General features: G+C 37.1%; 1 protein-coding gene across 15 annotated transcripts in view; it reads left to right on the top strand.

Annotated features, from left to right (window-relative positions):
- Nucleotides 1–23,875, top strand: part of Map2 (microtubule associated protein 2) — a 269,160-nt gene that overhangs the window by 199,938 nt on the left and 45,347 nt on the right. For 12 of the 15 annotated variants that reach the window (XM_026786324.1, XM_005361447.3, XM_026786325.1 and 9 more), the window contains 2 exons: nucleotides 4,746–5,030; nucleotides 23,057–23,170. In XM_026786324.1, the coding sequence (XP_026642125.1) occupies nucleotides 4,769–5,030; nucleotides 23,057–23,170 (376 nt within the window). In that variant the 5' untranslated portion in view covers nucleotides 4,746–4,768. Of the gene's footprint in view, nucleotides 1–4,745; nucleotides 5,031–10,367; nucleotides 10,507–10,642; nucleotides 10,769–23,056; nucleotides 23,171–23,875 lie in introns of those variants that run through there. The other 3 variants (XM_026786334.1, XM_026786333.1, XM_026786332.1) reach the window with 2 other exon arrangements.

Raw genomic sequence — 23,875 nt, 5'->3', positions numbered from 1 at the left:
AGAGTGTCTCCATCTATAATCTATCACAACAATCTAAATTATTGATGTTTTGCAGAAACTTTTCTATAGGAAGGACTAATTGATTCTGTTTGTATCTCCTGCACTTTGTGTACATGCACAGAGCTTCGTTGTGGAGGGAACAATGTGGCTTTCTCATAGAAATCAAAGTTGGAAGGTCGTGGTGACAATAGTTATTTGCTTGTTATAGAGCTTCTACTTGATTTCAGAAAAGATTTGATAAATGTTGTCAACTAGTAATAATAAATAGCCAATAGCAAGAACTTAGAAATGGGGAGTTAGAAAAGAACATTACTCTCCTGACAAATGGAATTTGAGAATGTACACACAGTCTGCTCGACTAAGAATGATCAGACATAAGCAAAATTTATTATTTTATTTCTAAATTCAGTGTAAGTTATCTCATTGTACAGACCCTTACTGCAAGGGTCAATAATGTAATAAAACAATACTTAAATAATAGTTTTTCATATTTAGAGACAGATATTTGGGCTGCTTGTGGCTAACTTTAATTATTTTTTCTCAAACACAAAATTATGAATCTTTTTATACATTCAGACACATACTTGAGAAAACTGATCAAGTTTTGAAAGTTAGAGTGTAAAGTTAAACCTAGAAAAATGTTAATTTATATTGAAATATAAGATAATGTTGTAAAGCTTTGTTCAGTATCAGTAAGCACTGATAATGGGCAGACCAACCCATAAGCTACAAAATTACTTTGCAAGGTCATACATTAATTAAAACGTTAGACTTAAAAAAGTCTATGTAATTGAAAATTGGAATACACTTGCCTCAGAGTCATGAATTGAGTTTTTCCATAGTATTTAGATTTTCACCAAGCTATTTCCTTGCTACCTACTTTGATTTTCCTTGTTGTGATAAAACACTGAGCAAAAGCAACTTGAGGGGGAAAGTGTTTATTTCATCTTACAGCTAACAGTCCATCATCAAGAAAAGCAGAGGCAGGAACCTGGAAACAGGGACAAATTAAAGCAGAAAACATGGATGGATGCTGCTTATTGGCTTGCTTTACCTCTGCCATCTTTCTTACACAGTGCACATCCACCTGACCTGGGGTTGCACTGCTCACAGTGAACTTGACATCAATTAGCAATCAAGTTATCCCACAAACATGCCCACGGGCCAGTTTTATGAAAGTAGTTCCTCAAAGGAAGTCCCATCTTTCCAAATGTATCAGATGAACAATCAAGGTTAAATATCACAGGTCCTGCTCTTGGCAACTTGAAACAAGTGTGACCCCAAACTTTCTGTTAGATTTTAAGTAAAATGCATCATCCTACTTTAATAATCAGTTGGGAATATTAATAAGCATGATCAAATAGTGTCTCCTTTGATGCAAGAAGCTTTTTTCCTCCAAAGCAGCAACACTGTTTTCTAATCATATTTTCTGTCACACAATGAGAGCTGACACTTAATAGGCAGACTACACACATTTCAGACTTAGGGAGTGATGTCTGAGCAGCCTGCAACTTCACATGCAGTCAGGTCATGCTTTCTAGCCTAGGATTTTGATTTATGTGGTATTAAGTGAAATTTGTGTGCTTAGGTAACTCTTCTTCCAAAATTAGTTTTTTATTAATTTTTAAATTTCCTAAATTTTAAAACATTTCTACTGTAAATGTTTAAAAGCAAATGATGTGAGTCTTTGAGTGGATGACCACTGACAAGCATGTGTCTGTTTAGATGTTGATCTGGTAGTTAAAGGTGAGGGTTTTGTTCACTGGAAAGTTTGTTCCAGAGAGCCCTGGAGTGAGAGATGAGGCACAGGCAAGTGTATCTGAGTTTTGTGAGTTGTTATCATCCTGGTGTATTGCTTTGACTCTCAAGAGCTCCCAGATCAGATGTGCTGAAACAATTGATAAGGTTTTGTTTAGAGGTTTTTTGTTGTTGTTTTTTATTTATTTTTGGACTTTTTTTTGTTTTGTTTTAAAGAGCAAAAGTGTATAGTGCTTCCACAGAGAACTCAAGTTGGTTCTCAGCACCCAGACTGCAGTTCCCAACCACATGCGACCCAGTTCTCAGGGATCTGACGCCCTCTTCTGGCCTCTGTGGATGCTGCACTTACCTATGCACACACCCATTACAGAGACAAATGCCTAACCACAGATATTTGTCCTTTGTTTCTACATTAAACTTCATTCCTAAGAAATAAAGTCTTAGCTTCCAGAGTTGAGCGTACACTACAGACTTAAGCCTTTCTCAGATCTTCTTACACACGCTGGTGTATAGGATATCAGGAAACAGCCCCTGTGTATTGCCATATCACTCTGAAATGGAAATGCCCAGGGGATTAGGAAGGAGCTCTGAGAAGGCTCAAGGTGTGCACACATGTGAACTAGAACATCCTCCACCTAGACGAGCATTTTATCTGCCATTTCCTTCACAAATGTGTAAACCAGAACTAGTCATTAAAAAGCCAGACATTTTCAATGGAGTGCAACTGTGTGATTTATTTGAGTAGTACTCTTCAACCCAGAAGTCTTAAAGGAACCTAGAGATGGAAATTAAATATAGTACAGTATCTTAGCTAGAACCAAGAAACAGACAAACCAATACTGGGCACTACACTAGCTAATAATGTATTGATAATTGTTTTATTATCTATAATGTGTCATATTATTAAAAGATGTTCAGAATTTGAAAACTTATAAAGATGAATTGTGGAAACGCTATACTACCCATTCGGTTTCTCTACAGAACTGAAAGCATATAGGACACAAAGCCTATTTGTTCTTTAAAATAATACATGAGAAAAGCCCAGACTTCTTCCTGTAAGTTTTTTCTGTATTCACTATTTATTCTGTGCTCACATGTACACACATATACACACACAAATCAGGAATAGTAAGACATTGAGCCACACAGAGATTCAGGTGTTATGGAAGGCAGCTCTGTATCCAGAATGTGGCTATTTGAATCTGGATAATTCACTTCATCTCTAAAATGATTACATGTAATTACTGGTGGTTTAATAAGTGGTGGGGTAATTATAACCATAACAAATGTAACTACTAATGTTTTCTTTCCGTTGTTTGCTTTAATTTTGTAATCAGTGAAACTAGGAATTGTTGGGAAAAAACTCTTTGGTATACTAAGTTCTTTACAGATTGTATGCAATATAGATACTCCTGGTTTGTTCATGAATCCTTCAATCCACATTTTTAAATCTAAGCTCTGTATATGTTGCTTAAATGAGATTCTATAAATGATAAACAGAATACTTTGGAAACAAATTTGGAAGCACTTTGGTGTTAGAATCAGATAGACGAATGGACTTATTAACTTGTCTCATTTCTGGTTTTTGTGGTTTTGATATGCGTCAAAAGCAAAGAAAAGCAGTGAGTTCAGAAGCAGGGCTAGCAAGATGGTTCAACAGCTAAAAGTGCTTGTTAGCCAATGGAGCCAGCCTGATGACTTCAGTTCAGTACCCAGAACCCACATCAAGTGGAAGGGGAGGTTTCAGTGACCCCATAAAGTTGTCCTCTGACATACACATGAACACCCCAGCAAATGTTTGCTCGTATGCACACACACAAATAATAAATATAAATTCAATAAACTATAAGTGCTTCTTAGAAATCTGGTAGGAAAGTTTGCTTCCATAACAGCTTAATTTAAATGTGGGATCTATAAGAGCTGGGAGCAAGAAGTAGATTCTTCCTAACACTGCCTTTGTTTGTTTAGAAGTCTTCACTTTGGTTACTCTTTACAAAAAAAAAAAAAATGTTCCTCATTTCCATTAGAATCATTGCGTATGTTGTCACCCACTGTGTGGGGACAATAAGCCATCAATAAGACTACATCAAACTGAGAGGTGACTCACCCTGTCAGATTCGTCTCTAAACTTAGCATCCGCATGTAAGAAAGAGAAGGTCATCCGGTATCTGCCATTCATGGAAGGTTAAGAAAATGCCTCCTCCACAGCGAATCCATCCTGTGCTGTAATTCACAGCTTCCTCCCTCACGTCAATGCCCTAGCATTTCAGGTCCTACTTGACTTAGTAGTGAAATGATGTCATTAAAGAAGACATAGTTCTAACACTGTTGTTTTCATTTCTTAACTGCAAGATTTGTACTTGTAGAAAAATGTCAGACATTCTCTGATTATAGGTATTGTGTTTGTTGGAAAATTTAGTCTGTAACCTTCACTCATTACGCTACAGTACTCAGAAAATTATCAAATTGGCTTGGCATAAATACTAGTAAAATGTAAGTGCTGGCCATTTTCTCTTCCTGGTTCTCTTGAAAGTTGTGTTTTTAAAGAGTAGTTGAGTGTGGTCTGATAATCTAAATTTCCTCCAGCCGTTTCTCTTCCTGCCTTTTTCTACTTAATTTTCTCACACTGTGAATTCCCCAGGGCACAATGCTTTGCCTAATGGGTCAATATTTAGAATGGGTGTCAGACATTGGTTAACATGTGTCCTGAGACATGGTTGTGCTTTTTGTGCTGTTTTGTTTTGTTTAAAGAATATATATATGATTTCATGGAACATTCCAGAAATGTTCTGAAAAAACAATGAAAATGTGAAAGCTGTTGTATTAATAATATCTGTTATTTTTTTTAAAAGCATGGTGATCAATAAAGCAAGCCCCTTAATTTGAAATTTGATTTGACCTCAAATTTCCCCTATTTTGCCACTGATGTTTTTACATCAGGAAACTGCTCACAAAGTGATAACTAACACACACACTTCTGTCATCAGGAGACAGTACAAAGCTCTGAAGGATGGCTGATGAACGGAAGGACGATGGGAAGGCGCCACACTGGACGTCAGCTTCACTGACAGAGGCAGCTGCACATGCTCACCCTCCAGAGATGAAGGATCAAGGCGGGGCAGGGGAAGGGCTGAGCCGCAGCGCCAATGGATTTCCATACAGAGAGGAGGAGGAGGGCGCCTTCCGGGAGCATGGGTCACAGGGCACCTATTCAGATACCAAAGAGAACGGGATCAACGGAGAGCTGACCTCGGCTGACAGAGAAACAGCAGGTAACTGAGGGGCCACAAGGACTTCTTTATGCTCTTGTAGTCGGGTTGCTCTGCAAGTGAATTAATTTGCAGCAGCTGGTCCTGTCACTTCTCAAGGACAAGAGTCCGATTAGGAGGAATCAGTGCCCTCGCAAGCCGCGCACCAAGCACCATGGCAGTTAGTATGACTTTCCCAACTCGGTTGTAGTCTTGATATTGTTTCTCAGCATAATTTTTACTACCCTAATTTTTATGGGCAAAATACTCAATGCATGGATATCTTGCTATGAACCGTCAGTATTTTAACCTATTGAGGCAAAATTGTTTTCTTCTTATTAGCTTAAGTAACATTGGAAGTAACTAAGTCCAAGGGCTTGATTAGAGAGGCATATTTCTTTTTATTATAGAAAGAACAGTGCAAAGCACCCCATCAGCCTTTCAAATGAGAAGTATGGAAAGGCGATGTTTAAAGGGGATTGTTTTTACTTAGGAAAAAATTTTCCAGCTGTCTTCTGAGGTGCCAAATAAATTCACATGGTTATACCAAGATAATATAAGTATTCTTTGAAGTACAGGGTAGCTTTGCCTGTCAAACACTGCAGAAGCCATTAGCTTGTGGCGGTTCTGTTTCACCGTTAGCACAGGCTGTCTCCCTCTTAAAGATTGTATGTCTTCTTCACTAAGTTGAATCCTCTGCAGTTGCTCTGATACAAAGCCTCTGGGAATTCCATGAAAACTCTGCAGAATTCCATGAGAATGGGAAAAGAGATTGGATGTATTTCTTGACTGAACCAGGAAATTCAGAAGCTATGTAGTGCTCCAAGGAGACATACATCTTATTAATAAGATACTGTGATTGAAAATGAAATGAAAATAGGCCTGCCTTTCAGGGTTACAGTGAGGATTATAAAATAGTATAGAGTGTACAAAGCCAGTGTTCCAAGACCTGATATCTGTTAGCTACATAATTGTGGGTAGCAGCGGTGGTGACACTCTTGAACAAGGACTTTTTATCTCTGGCTGAATACAGTGGAGCTTGCTGAGGGTGGGACTTCCCACTGAAAGGACTCTGATAGGTTTGAGGCATAAGGGGATGAGGACAAGCTACAGCATCACGGTTAGAAAGAAGGAAAGAGATAATGGTGTCCTTATCATCACATCCTGCAGCCCCTGGCTTTATAGCTGTAGTGTTCAATACATGTGTGCTGGACCAGCAATGAAATGAATAGGCAAATGCAAAGACAGTCATTTTCAAATTAACTTGAAAACTATACTGTCATCTCTGATTTTAGAGTCCTTTGTTGTTACACTCCCGTTGGTTCGTTTTTGTGTTTGTTTTTGTTTTTGAGGAGGATACCACTCAAGCTGTCCTTGAACTTACTGTATAGTCCAGTATACAGTATACAGTACTCTACTGTATTACCTTATCTCAGCTTCCCAAGTGCCAGGGTTCTAGGCAAAAGCCACCATGCCAGGCTAGCTATATCTCTTAGATACTCAACACACAACCCTTATATACTACCATGGAGCAATACAGTGCAATATAGAAAAAAATTACTGTATATAGTATGCTTGTTCAAGCCATGAACAACTCGTATCATGCAATATCCTATTTATTCAGTCATCTTAATGAAGTATTTAACAGCTCAGAAAAATCTATTTGTCAGGTCAGTGTGTTCTTGCCAGCTTCCTTGAGAAGATAATATATATATATATATATATATTAGATCCAACTCGCAAGTATTTCTTTTGTGTGATGGTGTCAGGAACATCCAGTGTTTATTGTACAATTCTCTCAATATGCATCAAATGAGTCTGTATTATCCTAGAGAAATCAATTTCTAAGTATTCATATGTGTGCTTTCAGTGACAGAGGTGGTACATCTTCATCTGTAGGTTGCCATAGTGATGTTTTCAGCCTAAACTACGGTGTGATTTTTAAACTAACTCTTTTCTAAAAGATAACAGGCCAATTCCTGAGCCCCTAAGACATGCAAGTGTGGAAAGCTATAGTGATGGAATAATAGAAAATGTGCTTTCCTTATACTTCCAGAAATGCTCCAGTGATAAATCAACAATCAGCTTCCTCCCAAACAAGTTTAATAAAATAAAAGCTATTGTCCTTGATGATTTATAGATAATTTCCTTAATATGTTTCTTATGAATCATCACCTGTGTATGCAAATACTCCTAAATCTCAAATCTGCCATTTTTAAAAGGCTATGCCGTGAGGGTAGTAACCTCATTGGAACTGGCATTGTATTTGGAGGTGAGCATTTCAAGAAGGACCAAAGAGCTCCTTTTTTTTAATTCACCTACAGTATAGAAGTATATCACATTTATTCCATAAAATATAATCTTCACAAACAAAATTGTTCAGATGAAACACTCCTCAGTGTCCTCAGCTAAGATTGTCGTGACCAGGAAATTTCTATTTGACTCAAAAATGTTTCTTTTGCTTCCTTCTTGGCTATGGTGGTCTCTTCATTTTCACAAGTCTTTTACCTGAGTTTGTAACCTCTCTATAAACAGAATTAAGAATGGAAGCTCTGTCTCCCTAAGACTGGGCCCCCTCAGCCATGTGCTCTACCTTGTCATGTACCGCTTGAATATTCTTTTTCATGTATGGGCTTTGACCCTTTTTAAAAATGCACATCCTTGGTCAACTTCTCTTTGTTCTTGTGGACTGAGACCAGAATTGGAAAGCAGGATGTGTTAGAAAGCAATGATATTTTAATTGTATTTCTTTACATTTGCCTAGATGCTTCCTGCCATACAGCGTAAAGCGAGCCCATAGAAAGATGGGTGGAATTATTTTATCAACTCTAATTTTGATGCTTTATTTCTCTGTCCTTTTTAAAGGACAGACAGGATCATGTATAAACATGTGAAGGTATTCAGAATCAAGCTGCCTAACCAAAGGGTAGTTTTTGTCTTTTAAAATTGTTTTCCAAAGTGTAATTGAGGAGAAAACAAATGTCTTGTGATAATCCCTTCCTTTCTTTTGCATTTTATTGAAGAAAGCAGTGAAATACATTTTGACCCCCATGGAGTTTTGAATCAGAATGACAATAAGACACATCATCCATAAGTTTCTTATGCAGGAGCAAGGCTCAAAGTTTCATTATAATTCATATTAAGATGGCATGAGATAACTTGCAAAAAGTCAAAAGGGTTGATTTGTATCTATAAAAATCTATAATTCTTTGTATCTAAAATTTATAGAACTTTGATGAGAACATGGTTATAGGAAGTAGAAGTTTAAAGTTACCTTTCAAGTGACATTTAAGGATGTGGAGATATGGTTTCCATAGTATGTTTGTGACTTGGCAATGCAACTGACTGTCACTTCATTTGGTGTCCTGATATCTAAGGCACAGAATATTACCCTCACTCCATCTAATTATGAAATAATTTTAATATAATGTTTTCTGATTGAAAAAGCCAGATCTGCAAAGTATTGATTCTGCATTGCTCACCTTGCTCTGAGCACTATTACCTGTCCAATGATAGAAAAGTTTTCCGGCTCCTTTTCATTCCTCAAGGGTGCTTGAAAACCTGGAGCCTGCTCTCCTTGTCCTTCTTGACATCCATGGGCAGAGGCAACTGTGAATTAAATGAACTTGAAAGAAATTGTGTTTGGAGAGGATAAGGGTATTTCTGCTATTCATTGTCCCTTATGCAATGCAGTATATTCATTATTAACATAGAATTTATACACTGTATCCAATAATGTACACAGTCTAGAGATGGTTTAAAGCATATAGGAGGATTTCACAGGCTTCAAGCAAACATGGCATTTTACGTAAGGACCTGAACAATGTGTTGATGTTACAGGGACTTTCCGCCGTCAAGGATAATTGTGTACTTAGAACCACAGCTTGGAAATTTGTATAGCATCACAGTTTCCACGTGGCTCTCCAGTTTGTACACTGCTTTGATCATATTATGCCATTTTGAGATGTCCACAGAGGTATCTGTCATTCATGTTTTCATTTTCAAATGAGAAAATTAGGGCACAGACTACTTAAAAGAGTTATTCAGAGATGCACATTTAGAAGATGAGGGTGTTGGATGAAGAACCCAAGGGCCAGGAACCCTGTGAAAGCTGGTTTCATTCTGAGCAGTCCATTCCCCAAGAAAAGACATGTAAATGTTGTGTATACTTTATCATTTATTTACCTTCTAAGCAGGCCACTGACTATCAAGCCTTTCAAGATTTCTTTAGATTGAGGTTATTTTTCTTGGCTCTCAGAATTAATCTTGTAAATATTAGCATTTGTCTTTTGTTGGAAAACATTACTGGAACCTGGCCATTACCTTGCCGTTGTTTCAAATAATACAATGGTTATTTGGAAGGGATCTAGAAGACGAGCCTTCTCGTCTAACCCTCCTCAAGTGTAGGCAACCTCTAAGAGCATTTGCTAACAGGGTCCAGGCTTCCTGCCTTGTAGAAGGCAACTAGTCTACCGCCCCTCGCAACAGTCTTCCATGGCAGGCAACATCTGCATTTCTCTTACATAACTCACAGGTACACTCCGAGTCCATGGCATAAAATCCTAAGTGGGATTCTCAATTTCCTCCAAAGTGGAGGAAAAGAAAGGAGGAAAAGAAGAAACAGACTTTTATAGGTGTCGATATATGCAAGTGATCCAAAGCAGACTTTGGTGACATCAACTGACCTCAGGCATGGTGTTTGAATGTTGATAGGGACAAAACACGTCATGGAATGAAATTATTCTTTTTTGGATATCACTTAGGGTAAATATAAAAACTGAAGGGTATTGCTTTACCTTTCTCCTAACTATTTTCTACGATGCCTTTTTTCCTGGCATGTCTATATTTCTAGATCTGCCCCCTACCAAGGAGATAGCATAGCTTTCCCTATATTTTAACATCCCCAACACTCAAGCAACCCCATGACAGACAGACCCAGGCAATACATTTATTGTTGCAAAGATTACATATTGAAGCTGGAAAGTACATGATGGCATGATGAGGGGCAAGGTTGGCATCACTCATATGAAAGCCGCAGATAGCTCTACCGTTCTCTCTGTTCTCCCTTTGATATCTTAGAAAAGTGAAGCCTGCTTTTTGTTACCCCCATCCTCCCTGCCTCCATTTCTAAATTGAGATCCCCTCTAAAATACGATCTATGGCATATACTATATTAATTATACAGAGCCGAATAGTGCAGTGCCATTTCTCCAGCAAAATGACTAAAGCTATCCTCATCAGTCCCAGAGGCGAATAAACAAGCAGTTCTAACAATACAAAAGGCTGCAGATTTTCTTCTTCTTGTTGCCATGCCAACCACTCATTGCTCTGGCTGCCATTTCCCTGAGCTCCGCAGAGAGAGGCGTGTGCAGAGCAGTTACGTAGCATTCAAGGGTGGATCTGCAGAAAAACACACAGCCTTACTGCAAAGCGCCAGGCCTGGCGGCACCGGTGGATGAAGCCAGAAAATGGGGACCTTTTCAGTGTTTCCCTCATGAAGGTTAGGCACTTGGGCTGGAAAGAATGGGAGAGAGATTTTTTTTTTAATTAAGACAGTTCTACAAGGTTTGTATATGTTGTTTGCTTTGTCCGCTGTGGTCTCTAGCAGATGAAGTGGGTGTGGGTGTTCATTTCTGTCATACTATGTGGCTTGTTGTGTTGATGCCTACTGAGTCTGAGCCTATCGGGCCCAGTTTACATGGACAGGATCATAAAGAATGCTGACTCTTGCTTCCGGAAAAGGATGGGCTTCTATATACCAGGTAATCCCAGCTAGATCTTTCTATGGCTTACAAAATAGAGGAAAGGATGCGCACTGAAAAAAGTTTCTCATTTAAATATGCAGTTGCATGGTGCTTATCCCATGATGTTTGCTTCTCAGTCAGAGGGAGATGACATTGTCTTAAGCCAGTAATTCTGAATCAAAATATTAGAAAAATCGGTTTCTCAAGACTGCTTTTATCAAACCTAATGACTCAACAAATTGTAATATTATTTTCTTTTTTGGAATTTTAAATACCTATAGACTTTGTAGTTGTGATGAGCAAAGCTCTACATACACACATACAACACACACCACACATGCACACAGTCACACACACATATACATACATATACACACATGCTTTCACATACATACACCCATACATATATATTGTATTAAATATAAGTATAATTTAATTATATTTTATATTTTTGAAACTTTCCCTATTCTGTATTTTCTAAAGTCTTGTTGTGTTTTCTCCTTTCTAATTTGCTGTTGCCTTTTCTTATTGTGATTTCTTTCATTGCTTTCCAATCTCTGAGGGTTAAGAAAAATTTCCATTTAGAGAAAAATTCTTTTCAGTTCATAAGATCTTTTTCATTTAAAATGAATATGGGAAAATAATAAGTAAAGGAAGTGGCTCTTCTGAGATTCATTTTTAGACTATGGTGAGCCTTTTATTTGATTAATAGTATAGAAGACCTTTTGATATTTCCTCTATTTGTAAATATTCTTTCCTCACGAACCAAAAAAAAAAAAAAGGACATAGAGAGGGAGGGAGGGAGGCAGGGAGGAGGGAGGGAAGCAAGGAGGGAGGGAGGAAAGGAGAGAAAGATTGGAAGAGAAAGAAATGTAGTATTTTCAACAATAATTTTCCAGGTATCTTGAGAATTTATGAATCATCAAGCAATAATGTGTTGTTTAAATTTTATAGTGGAATATATGTGCATGTCCATGCATTCATAAATATATATACTTTGACAATATTGCTAGATTTTATCAGAAGTATCTGGCACTTAATGACAAGTATCTGGGCTTTAGTTTTCTTTTGTTGTAGTTGGAAAGGGGAATATTTCTCAATCGACACTCCCCTCTTTTTTCCACAAGCTACCTAGATACACTGATTTTCTGCTTTGGTGTGTAGAGCTCTTCCCTTCCTCCTGGCACCTTCATGCTTCATTGCTCCTTAGCACATTACAAAGAGCATTTGCACCTGCTCTCGGGGGAAGATGTAAATTCATATCAGAAGCAGAACAACTGGCGCCACTTTACAACCCTGGTACTGTTAGTCTTATCTGACCAGGCGTTGTGAATCCCGGGAGAAAAGGCTGAACTGCATGCTACCAGCTCACTATGCAGCAACTGTCAGAAAATGAGCCACACTGTTCAACTACACTCATAAAAAATACAGTTAGGACCTTAAAAAAAAACAGTGTGTGCTTTGGGCTCTCCAAGTTTTAACCGTTATGCAAATGCTAGGTGCTTACTAGAATATAAATATGAAAGCAAAATGTCAATATTTAAAATGTATTGCAAGGATACTCAAAATTTCACAAAGCATTAAACTTAGGTAGATAAGGTAGAAAGAATCTAAACTCCAGGAAAAAAATCATCGATAGTAGAGCATCCTGAACATCAGACTTGAGGCTAAATACGAAGTGCAGATCAGGGCTGGACTGGCAAATGTGTTCTGCCTTTCTTTACAGGCTTCTCCAGCCTGAATGATCAGCCCTCTCAATGAACTAAAAACCTTCTTTTTGTATCACAGTTGTATGGTACCATGCCAATCTATGATGGCAGAAAGCTGCTGTGTTCTCATTCTCCGGTGAGGCTTTCAGAAACACCTGTACGGATTATGGTTATATGTTACTAAGAGCACCCTTCAGGTGCCCTTCTACTGAGGTTATCTATTAACTAGTCTTTATTCCAAGATTGTAAATGTTCAAATTTGTACTCTGCTTTTCTCTTTTCCTTTGACATATATTACTCTATTTCCTGGTGTAGGTGCTAATAAATATTCTAGTTAATACAGAAAGAGATTGAGAATCCATGTGTAGAGTTAAGAATGAGAATCACATAGACAAAATTGTGCTCCAAAAAGGATACTGCAGTGTGAGTAATGAATTCGTGGGAAAGACTGAATCAGAACAATATACTGGCGATGAAAGAATAAATTGAGAATCTTTGAGACGAGGCTGGATTCATTGTAAAGATGAGAGAGCTGTTGGTTACAGCAGAAAAACATTTAAAAGTACCTCTATAATGCTTTGTGGGGGAAATGCTGCCAGAAGGGACTTTCTCTAATAATGGGGTTTAGGGTTAGAGGGTTGGGAATAGCGAAAATATGTAACATCTAATCAGAGACAGCTGCTTGATAACTGCCAAGTGGGAAATAATATGAAAAGTTAAGATCAGCAAACTCCTGAGAGACATAAAATTCTAACAGATAGGAATCATACAGATGCCCAGTAGCTCTCTATTTTCATTTTTACAAAATTAAGCTCAATGTAACATTGACCTGGATTGGAAATTTCCCAAAAATAGCTTGCGATGGAAACACAGACATGGAAGTTTTTTGGATCCTCTGGTTGTAAGGTAAAGACTGATTTGTTGTTATGGGTCAAGAACACAGCAAATCCCAATCCTGATTAAAGGTCGATCTGAGCCTTGAATCATGTTGTGTGTTCTCCATCATGGTCTTAACTGTACTCATTTAGAGCAGTGTAGTGATACTGACATTGAAAGCTAATACCCTGATTTTGAAAGTCATCTCAGCAAAAACTGAGTGATGTCCATTTTCCCTGTTTCATCTCTGGATCTATGAAATGACTTGCAAATGGTAAGGGTTTAGATAGTAAACAGTACTTCTATATTGAAATAGGGAAATTATAAATGGACTATAGGAAAAATAAGTTTTGCTTGTAGACAGAACTGACCATTGTACCTAGGACCTTGTTCTTATAAGCAACCTCTTTACTGTTGACCTACATCCCAGTCCTAGGAAAATGTGGGTTTTTTTAATGATGGATTTATTTTAACTCATTGTTTAAAAAGGGCTTCCTGCAATGTATCATTTCTTTTCTTTTTGTATAAATCAAATTACAAATACCTGTTTCCTTTATAAGCAGCAAAAAAGGTCAAAGAATTGACCGAATATGTGTTCTCCTTGGAGCATGTTTTATTTACGTGCCCAAATGGTCTTCTTCCTTTAAAAATGGAGCAAAGCCCTGAAACATTGAAAAGACTGGATGAGGATTGGAATGGATCCCAGTGAAGTCTCACTGCCTGGATGTGTGAGAGCCTGGGTTTAATTCCCAGTACTGAAAAATAAATCCCACTAGACTGCACTTGCTGTTCCTGGTGCTGTTCTGAAAGATGACACCCGTGCTGAGATGTAAAACTTCTTAGCTTTTCTTTCTCCCCACCCCTTTTTTGTCTTTCATTGACACGGGGACTATGGATAGACACCAATGAGCTGTGAAAATTGACCTTTTCCTCCAAAAAAAAAAAAAAAAAATGAAAAAAAGGCACTATGCTCAAACAGTATCATAAAGCATGTTAGATATTGTCTTTGGGCCATTTCTTCCCTAACTCTTCTAAGTCCTTATTATTATAGGAAACAAATGATTACATTGCAACCCAAAATGTCACCTCTATGAAAATCATAGTTTAGGAGGGCAAGTTCATTTAGTTGGGCTAACAGTCATCCCGTTTCCATGCAATGACCTGTCAACACAGTGCAAGAAAGTATTCAGTTCTTACTGGCCCACATTTAATTTGTACATCGGAATCAAGTACGTTTGGGATTATGCTCAAGAACTTGGCTGTTGGTGTCAAAGTTGAATGCACATTTTATGACCAGTATCAGTTCACAAATTTAAAAATGTACCTGCGTTATAAATTACATTGAGAAAATATTGAGCTTGTCTTCACTAAGAGGAAATGTTCCGAGTCCTCTGTGCCTCAATTCTCTGGAGTGACAGAAGGGATAGTGAACCTCTACAGAAGCACAGGGTCTGAGTCTTTACCAGATCCAATGGAAAAAATAGTTAACCAATTATGATGTGATAATTTAGAAATGATTTTATTAAAACATTGAGATAGTCTTAATTACAACATCAAGATATCCCTTCCACTGTGGTCTACAGATTTTCAGATGAGTCACCAGTTAGTATATGAATTTTGTTGAACCAAGTCATTCCACCTTTGTTTCATGTTACTTTTCCCTGTTACATAATGAAAAATTGAAAAAAGGGGGAGCAAAGGTGGGTCCTTAGGAGTGTTTCTGCTTTACCTTTTCTGTAAGACAGTAATCCCACACTACCAATTCATGTAAAACACTTTGGAGGGATGGAAGGTGGCTGTAGACGCTGGGGATCAGTGGTTCTTCGAGGTAGAGAAACCAGGCAGGCTTAGGTATACTCTTAGAAACAGGAACCAGTTATCAATGATATTTTCGTACGAAAGTTGTAGGATTTTATGGGAAATCTGAGTTTCCATGTTTTCAGGAAGCTCTACAAACATCTTCCATAGGCTTCTGATCCCCTTACTAAACCAATCTCTGTCTGTGATTTTAGAGTACAGCATATGCTACAACAGCCTCTTTCTCCTGCCCTAAGCAAAGTTCAGAAGGAAACCAAACCTGCCTTGAGCACTTTTCTGATAGCTTTCTCCATTCTCTTTCCTTTAAGTTGTCAGTGGTCACGAGCCCATGTGATGCTGCTCACCCACTTCCCTCTTACAAAGCCTGCTCACCTTTCCCTACAGCATGCCCACCCTGATGCTGCTCACCCACTTCCCTCTTACAAAGCCTGCTCACCTTTCCCTACAGCATGCCCACCCTGATGGCCAATTATCTTCCACCCTCACTCTTCTACTCCATCAGAGTGCATGCACCCTTCTCTCTCTGCTAGGCTCCTAGTCAAAGGATAAATGCAGTAATAGAAATTGAAATATACCTAAATACTAATAGAGATTGAGAAAAGTAAACAACATTGAAGCAAAGTCATCTCTGCAAACTTTTATTTAAGTGGCTCCCCGGGTATATTTTATGACATTTGTAAGTTTGTACAGATTTTTTTGGACTACTACTGTTTGTTTCTTACATATCTTTCATTAATTTTACAGTTGGAGAGATACTTTCATCAGTCCATGAAAATTAATCATTGCTTTAGAATATTTTTCACAAAAAATTTTAGAAATCATCAAAGGCTTTTCTTTTTCTTTTTATGATTATATCAACGATAAAGGCGATATTGAACTCTGCATTTCTTTTCCTACTTAGAACTATGCTCTTGGGAAGTCATTCCATTTTACTACTAATTGGTTGGTCCTAGCAGAATGTGTTTATTGTTCATCAGTTGTACTTGTCTGGAAGTTTCCAGTGAAGGTATCCACTTACATTGTGCTGTGGCTGAACTTTTATTTTATTATACTATTAATAATAGAGGTATATTCCTCTCATGCTTTTTTACCATCAGTATTTCAATTCTTCTAATTTTATTGTAGTTTTTAAGACTGTGAACAGTGATTATATGTATACATGTCATTAGATTTTGAAAAATATAAAGATATACTACAAGTAACATATACTAAAATCCTTTCAAGTGCTAGAACAAAAAGAATATTTTATACAGTTGCTGTGTCTAAAATGTGTGGTTAGAATATAGACAATCACCTGCTTAGTCTGTAACTCATGAGGCAAAGCTGATGTTGCTGCTGAGAATGGCAGATTCATTCTCAGAAATTGTGTTAGGACTGGACATTTAATCAAACTGCACTTATGCAGAAGTCATGTTGCCTTCTCTGTATGATGACTGAGTGAACAAAGTAATTTTTTTATATAGGGATTCTTAAATTATATAAGAGCTTCCATAACTTGATCAAGTCATGCTGAGGATAAACAAGAGAAAGGAAGCAAGTGTTCACTAACTTAATGGTGTAAACCATAAAACAATAACACTGGTTATGATAGAAAAGGCTATAAGCATAACATAGGTAACTAGTAAAGACTATTTCTGATATAGAAGGAATTATATTTGTTCCCTTTTTATCATATTGTTGCCCCCAGTCATTTCTGCATTTTGCAGCTGCAGAAACATTACTTCCTTCATGACATGAAAGCCTACCCTCACTCCCGGGCTCACTCTGCACCAGATCCAATGGAAAACTTAGTTATCCAACTATGATACGATAATTTAGAAATTATTTTATTATAACATTGAGATAGTCTTAATTACAACATTGAGATGAGCCCTTTAAAGCTGGAGGGAAGTCCTACATAGTTCAGTACTCACACACACAGATGGGCACGTGCACGCATACACATGCACATATGTTCCATGTATTCCACAGTTATTCTTTTTGAGGGTAGATTTATTCAAGCTCTCATTGTTTTACCAATTATTTATCTTCACATTAATGTTTCTAATGTTTTATAATTCAGTCATTTGACAGTATAGTATGTCTCAAGATCTAGAAGAGAAGACACTACAAGTTTTCAAAAGTCTGCAAAGAATAGTGCATTTTTAATAAGATATAACATAGAACATTTAAATCCCTCATTTGGTGTTATCATTCCCCCAAGGCTAAAAATGATTATATTTAATTAGTTGTGATAAAAGCTGTTTGAAATTTTCAAGAAGTAAATTCTTCATTAATTTTACGTTTACCCAATTTTTTGGATGAGTAAAATATTATACTTTACTTAATTATCACGTTTCTATTATATAAACTACAAGTAGCAGCATAAATATGTATATGTACAATAAGACTAGAAATCAGCCCCAAACCTTAAACTAGAAAGTGTAAGTATAAAGCTAGATTGGGACCATATTCACTTAACTATGTGTCTTTTACTTAAATATTTTCCCTTCTGTTTCTATCTTGGATACTAAATTTAGAAATAAAATTTTCCAAAAGGTGTTGTTTCTGATCTACGCTTGTCTAATTACTTTTAACTCAATGCATTACCATAAGGCTGTGGTCTTCCCTCACTGCTATTTCTTAATTTGTTATACCTTTCTCCTTAACCAAATTTGAAAATCAGGGCAGCCCAGTTAAATCTCTAAAGAATTCATCTGAGTATGCCAAGGTATACTCTAGGTAGGATGATGGCTTTGAACATATAAATTGAGGTAGGAAAAGAGAGAGTGGGGAGGGGTAGACCAATGACTCAGCAATTAAGAGTACAATGTGTGCTGCTCTTACAGAGGACCTGAGTTCAAATCCCAGCATCTAACCAGATGGCTCACAACTGACTCTAATTCCAGCTCCAGGAGATCCAAACCATCACTTGCACATATCCACATGTAGAAATAGACACATACATGAAATTTTTTCATACACATAATTTTAAAATATTTTTTGAAAAGAGAAAAGGAAATCTTTCTATAACCACAATCCTTACTGATTTGGACGTGGCTATCAAAAGGGAGGTTTTATGAGTGGCCATAGAAGAATCAGTCAATAATCTGTGGCCACTTATGGAACATAAGAGTGAAGACAAACAAAACATGTCCTTCCATAAGATTACCTTGGACTTCAAAAACAATTGTGTGCAAGGGGGAAACATTTTTGTCTCTCCCAGGAATGACACAAAATAAACCCCTTCCACAAAACAAAAACCAAAAAATTGAACTCTATACAACTCTGATCTCTTTTCTTAAATGTCTGTCTTTATAAGTTGACTCTACTTACAATGTACTTGCCCTCTTGAATAGGTGGAGCCTTGTTTTGATCTTAGAAGAAATATTCAGAAGAAAGGCTGCTGAGCAAAGCTGTGGGGCTGCAGGGTTGCCATGGTGACACTGTGCATCAGCAGAGGTCTGAAGGGTGGGCTGTGTCAATGCCCAGTTCCTTAATTAATGCAAAGATGCAAGGAAAGCAAACAAACAAAAGTCTCCAACAATCTGTTCTTTAAATGCTTTCATGACTAGTGGATTCAAGGAAATACTTTCATAGGAGCCATTTACTCTCCAAATTAAGCAAGAAGCAAGGAATTTTCGTTTTTTCCCTCTTCGTGAATTTATGGAGGGTGTTTGTTTAGCAGAACACTGCGGACTGCACAGGGCTCTCCTTGTTGACTAGATTCCCGCAGCAGCAGCAATTAACATTGGTCTCCTAGGCAACCATTTTGTACCCTACTGAGAAAAACCTTCTTGACAGGAGCATTCTGTCTTAAATTGTTTTGTTTTGCTTTTTCACCAAGTGTACGGTAGACTGATTTGTCATTTCTTTTAACACACCATTATTGTACCCACGACTCTTCAAAGCAGAAACATTTAGTGGTTTTTATAGCCATATGGTTGAATTTACTGTCAATGCATCTTGGTTCACTTTTAACAAGCTGCAAGAAATCAACAAAAATATGTGTCCGGGCATATGCCGATTTGCCTGGATTTTGTGTTCACAGTCTAACTGGTGAACCATTGCATGTTCAAGGAGGCACAGCTGGTCCTGATCCAGACCCATGGGCTGCACATTCAACACTTACTGGGTCTACCAATAATGCTCCATCTTCACTCAATATGCAGCTTAGAATTTTCAGAGCTGTTGAAAGGTTGTCAGCCGCATCAATTTTATTAATTAATTTGGTTTTAGTGGGCTAATATCACAGTAACCATAGTATGAAGACTCACCATGCCCAGATCCTGGGCCTGCCTTTAAAATTCTGCCATGATGAAGACGGAAACAATAAGGTCCTCAGGACGGTGTGGTATGGGTAGCCTGCAGGAGGGCAACAAGGGCCTGGAGAAGCTATAAGTGCTGAGCTGTACAGTAGCACAGTGGTGCAAGGTTAATTGAGACACCTTTTGTAAGAGACAAAAGCCTGACACAGTATCTGGTAGCCAGTGCCAGGCATTGAAGCCAGGAGGTATTCCAAATATTTTCCTAACTGATGACCTGTCTCTATAATTCTCATCCTATATCTTTATGTCACGTATTCTCATACCATCCAATAGTCAACAACTTTCCAACTTTGTAAAAAGCTATGAGATAAATTAGATCCAGAGAAGTGATCCTTAATGTTCTTTTTAAGTAGTTTATAATCAAATGTACTTGAGTTATTTCTGAGTTTTCTTTTTTGTTATATAAGTTTTTCTTATAAACTTTTCTTGGCTATAACATGACTTTACAGCCAAGCTATTTTCATTGCCTGTAGAAACTTATTGTCATGTTGACATTATGATAAAATAGACTATCACAAGGTTAACATTCAAAAACTGGTCAACTACTAGTAACTTCTCCAGTGCTAAATTGATGTTATTTCACAAAATATTCTAACATTCACAAAAGAGAAAACAGAAATATCACACATACTCCTTGACTAATGTAATTTATAGCAGAAACTAAAAAAACTTCACTTTCCAAAAGTTTTGAAGTTCAAAAATAAATGATTGAGGTTTTCAAAATAGCTATTTACAATAAGCAGTATTAAACTTTCAACTATAGTAGTCAATATTACCTTTCAACTGTGTAATGTTGATAATTAATTTACGTATAATACATTTTTTAATCCTCTCAATAGTCAATTTCTAGTCATAAATTGTGTATGTATTTGAAAAAGAAAAAGAGAAGGTGGATAAAACAAACAATGAAAAAATGTCTTTTGCTCTCTTACCTACAGGAGATGTCCTGCTGCTAATTGTTCTAGTGAGCTTTCAGGCCAGCTAGCTCCTTGGCGCTCCATCTAAGTCATAGTCCAGAGTTGGACTTGATGATAGGCATTCTGAATAGTTGGGACCCCAGGATTTATGCAACCAAGTTTGAGAGCAAAAATTAGAAAGAAAGAGAGAGAGAAAGAGGGGGGGAGAAAGAAAGAGAAACGAGAAAGAGAAAAAAGAGTGTTTTCTTCCTTCAAAACTTTGTCTTTGAAAAATACTTCCTCTGACCATCATTATAGACACAAATATTAACAACAATGAGTTATGGTATCAAGAGATAGTCATAATAATGCTAGCCTGGTGGGACTAGTCTCTCAGAATATACTGCCATGGCTGCTAGTGAGATATTGAAGTGGTAAGAACCATCTGGACATCTCTTTCATCAAGGATTCTTGGTGTGCTGTCTGTTACATATTATGTAATTACCTAGCTGAGATCCCACATCATCCCATGCACCAAAGGCTATTCCTTGTTCCATTTTGTGAGAAGCACAATGAGTTATAGTGAATTTATCAGGATAAAATAACTAGATGGTAGAAATCCTTCAGTACAGAACCATATTCCACTGAACTAAGATCTCAATAGTTCCTTAAAAACTTATCCTAAATGATAGTTACCCCTTAAAAAGGTAAAAATATGGTTCGTGGGTGGGTGGGTGAGTGGATAGATGGATGGAAGCAATAGAGATATACATAGGATGAATGAAAGATGTCATACATGATTAAATATATGAAAACAATGAGCATATATATAAGACAAGAGTCTTTATAATTTCACTTTTATTAGTTTGATTCTATGACTGTCATACTTGATCATTTGTGTTTCTTTGGTACATTTATTCTTAATTATCCGTGAGCTAACCCAAGCCCTGAGTGAATTTGCTCCTATCCCAAGAGCCAGGCAATGGGGATGCAGAATTCACCCAGGAGAGATCTAATTACATTTCTGCTGGGGAAATAAAAAAAAAAATCTCTTGCTTCGTAGGGAAAACTACCATTAATATCTTGTTGATAAATTACTTTACCTCTTTCAAGGAAGATTATAAGTTCACTGGACCATATGAAACCCCCAAGTTCCTGGTCAGGGTCATGCTTCCAAATACAGTGAAGTTTTGAATAGAAGGCATATAATTTTTTATTTGAAAAGATTTAATAATTTTATTATTCCAAACAACCATAACACATTAGTTAACCCAATATGAACTTGGCTTCCTCGTATGTTATCAGATTAGTCTTAAAATAGAATTTTTTAAATCAAAAATGGATGCTGGGACTTGAACCCAAAGTCTTATGCATACAAGGCAAACACTGTATCACTTAACTACATATCCAGCTCCTGATAAATTTTTTAAGAAATATGAAAGTTTAACAAGCCTTCCAAGATCATGTTAAAATTATTTTCTGACAAATATACTAAACGTGTCCAAAAATAAAGTCACCTCATTCATAAGTTATGTTCACTGGAAACCAAAAGTACATTTCTAAATTAGCTTTCCCCAAAACAAAAATAAAAAAATCAAATTTCTTAGGATTTCTTTTCCAAAATAAATAGAAACTAAGGTACTGGTCACCAATGAAACATGATAATGTGTTACAGTGTGTTTGTGAAGCGTGAATCTGATGACATGGACTAGGGGCATGCATGTCTTCAATTCTCTGCTTCCTTGTCTCTACTTGAACTGTTTTAAAATTCCTTTATAAAATGCCCACAATGTCATTTTGTCTATTTTGTATGAATCCATTCTGCATGTCTCAAGTTCTATTATGTTATAAACAATTAAAGAAATTTTTGGTTGATACCAACATGCAGTCCTGCACAAAAGATTGAAATATTGTAACAATGCTTAATTATAATTTTGTCACATAAGCTAATTGTGCTTTTTATTAATATTTTCTCAATAAAAAGAGCTTCAACTCATATAAAAATGTTGTAGATGATAGAAAGTTGATTAATGCTCAAGTACTTAGGACTCCAGTTTAAATGATTCTCTTCTAAAATGTGTCAAATTCTTACAAAGTATATAAAGTAACTGTGCCTTTTTAAAGTTGGCAATCATAGTGTGGAGTATGGTTTATTTCTAATTTGTGTGACTAACATGAACAAAAAATTTTATATTCGTTTTCTACCCTTTTGCAAAGAAAAAAAAATAATCGAACTGTGTTAAGTATCCAGTCTAGCCCAAAACTTGGTGAGAATGGCCTCAAGAATTGTGTGGATATCAAAAGAAATCACCCAGGACTGTGGATGTTTACCAGATAGGTAATCACTTATCTCTCAGCACAGTTCCCTCTGTGGTGTGCTAAATGCTGCTGAAAGATACTAAATGTTGCATCAGTGCTAATAAGAAGATTCAAGAATGATCTAGAAGACAAGGATCATGTTGTCCCAATGTCTGCTGTGTCTGTACTCCTTTCTTGCTCCCAGTTTTCCATAAAACACTGGAGTGCAAGAAGCATCCTCAACTGATAACTTTTAAATGCTAGACTTGCCTTGAACAATTAATGCATCTGAGAATCCCCAAATCCTAAAGTTGTTCTTTTTAAATACTGTTGATCAATTCTTGAAGCTCTCCGGTTGGACTTCTGGTCACTGTATGATCTTTTGTTCCTGTATATTTGCAGAAGAAGTGTCTGCGAGGATAGTTCAAGTAGTCACAGCTGAAGCTGTAGCAGTCCTGAAAGGTGAACAAGAAAAAGAAGCCCAACAGAAAGACCAATCCGCAGCTCTGCCATTAGGTAAATAAGAAAATCCTCGGTCGGGACAAGCATGTGCTGCCCCTTGTCACAGCATAGAGTCTACTTCGTCCCAGCATATATTCTACTTTGTACATACTTCGTCTATAAGGCAGTCACCTACCACCTCTACCAAAAGAAGGAGGACTTGTTTTCACCCCCTCATGGGTTCACTGGGGTGTGTTGATAGGTTTTAGGGTAATACATTTGTTGTTAGACATGGTAACCCTTTTTTGTTTATTAAATCAGGATTTTATGGCTCCATGTACACGAAGTGAGCTAAAGCTTCCATTAGAAATGACTATCTTTTGTGTGTTTTGTTGTTCTTCTTCAGATAGACTCAAAATGTCACTTCCTCAAGGATGCTTGCAAAATTAGCATGCATTGTCCTTCATTGTACTCACGTCTACACAGTTGTCCTGGTGCATGTGGCTATTTAATTAGTTTACATTAATAAAAAGTTTCAAAATAGCAGGAAAAAAAGAAAAAGAAATGACTATCTTTCCTTATGGGTTCAACTACATGAAACCAGTAGCTAGAGCTTTGTTGGAGTCATCAGTGACTTGAATTACATAGGAGAGACTTACCTTATGGTTTGAGAATTGACCATGTAGCTCACCTAAGGACACTTCAGTAGCCTTGTCCTTTCCGATGGTCATAAATGCCCTTCAGTGCCACAGAGCCATGCAACACATAATTGCTGAGGAG

Source organism: Microtus ochrogaster, linkage group LG4, assembly GCF_000317375.1.
Source record: "Microtus ochrogaster isolate Prairie Vole_2 linkage group LG4, MicOch1.0, whole genome shotgun sequence".
Lineage (NCBI taxonomy): Eukaryota > Metazoa > Chordata > Mammalia > Rodentia > Cricetidae > Microtus > Microtus ochrogaster.
Note: the sequence above shows the minus strand (reverse complement) of the source record. Positions and strands in the feature narration are given on the sequence as shown.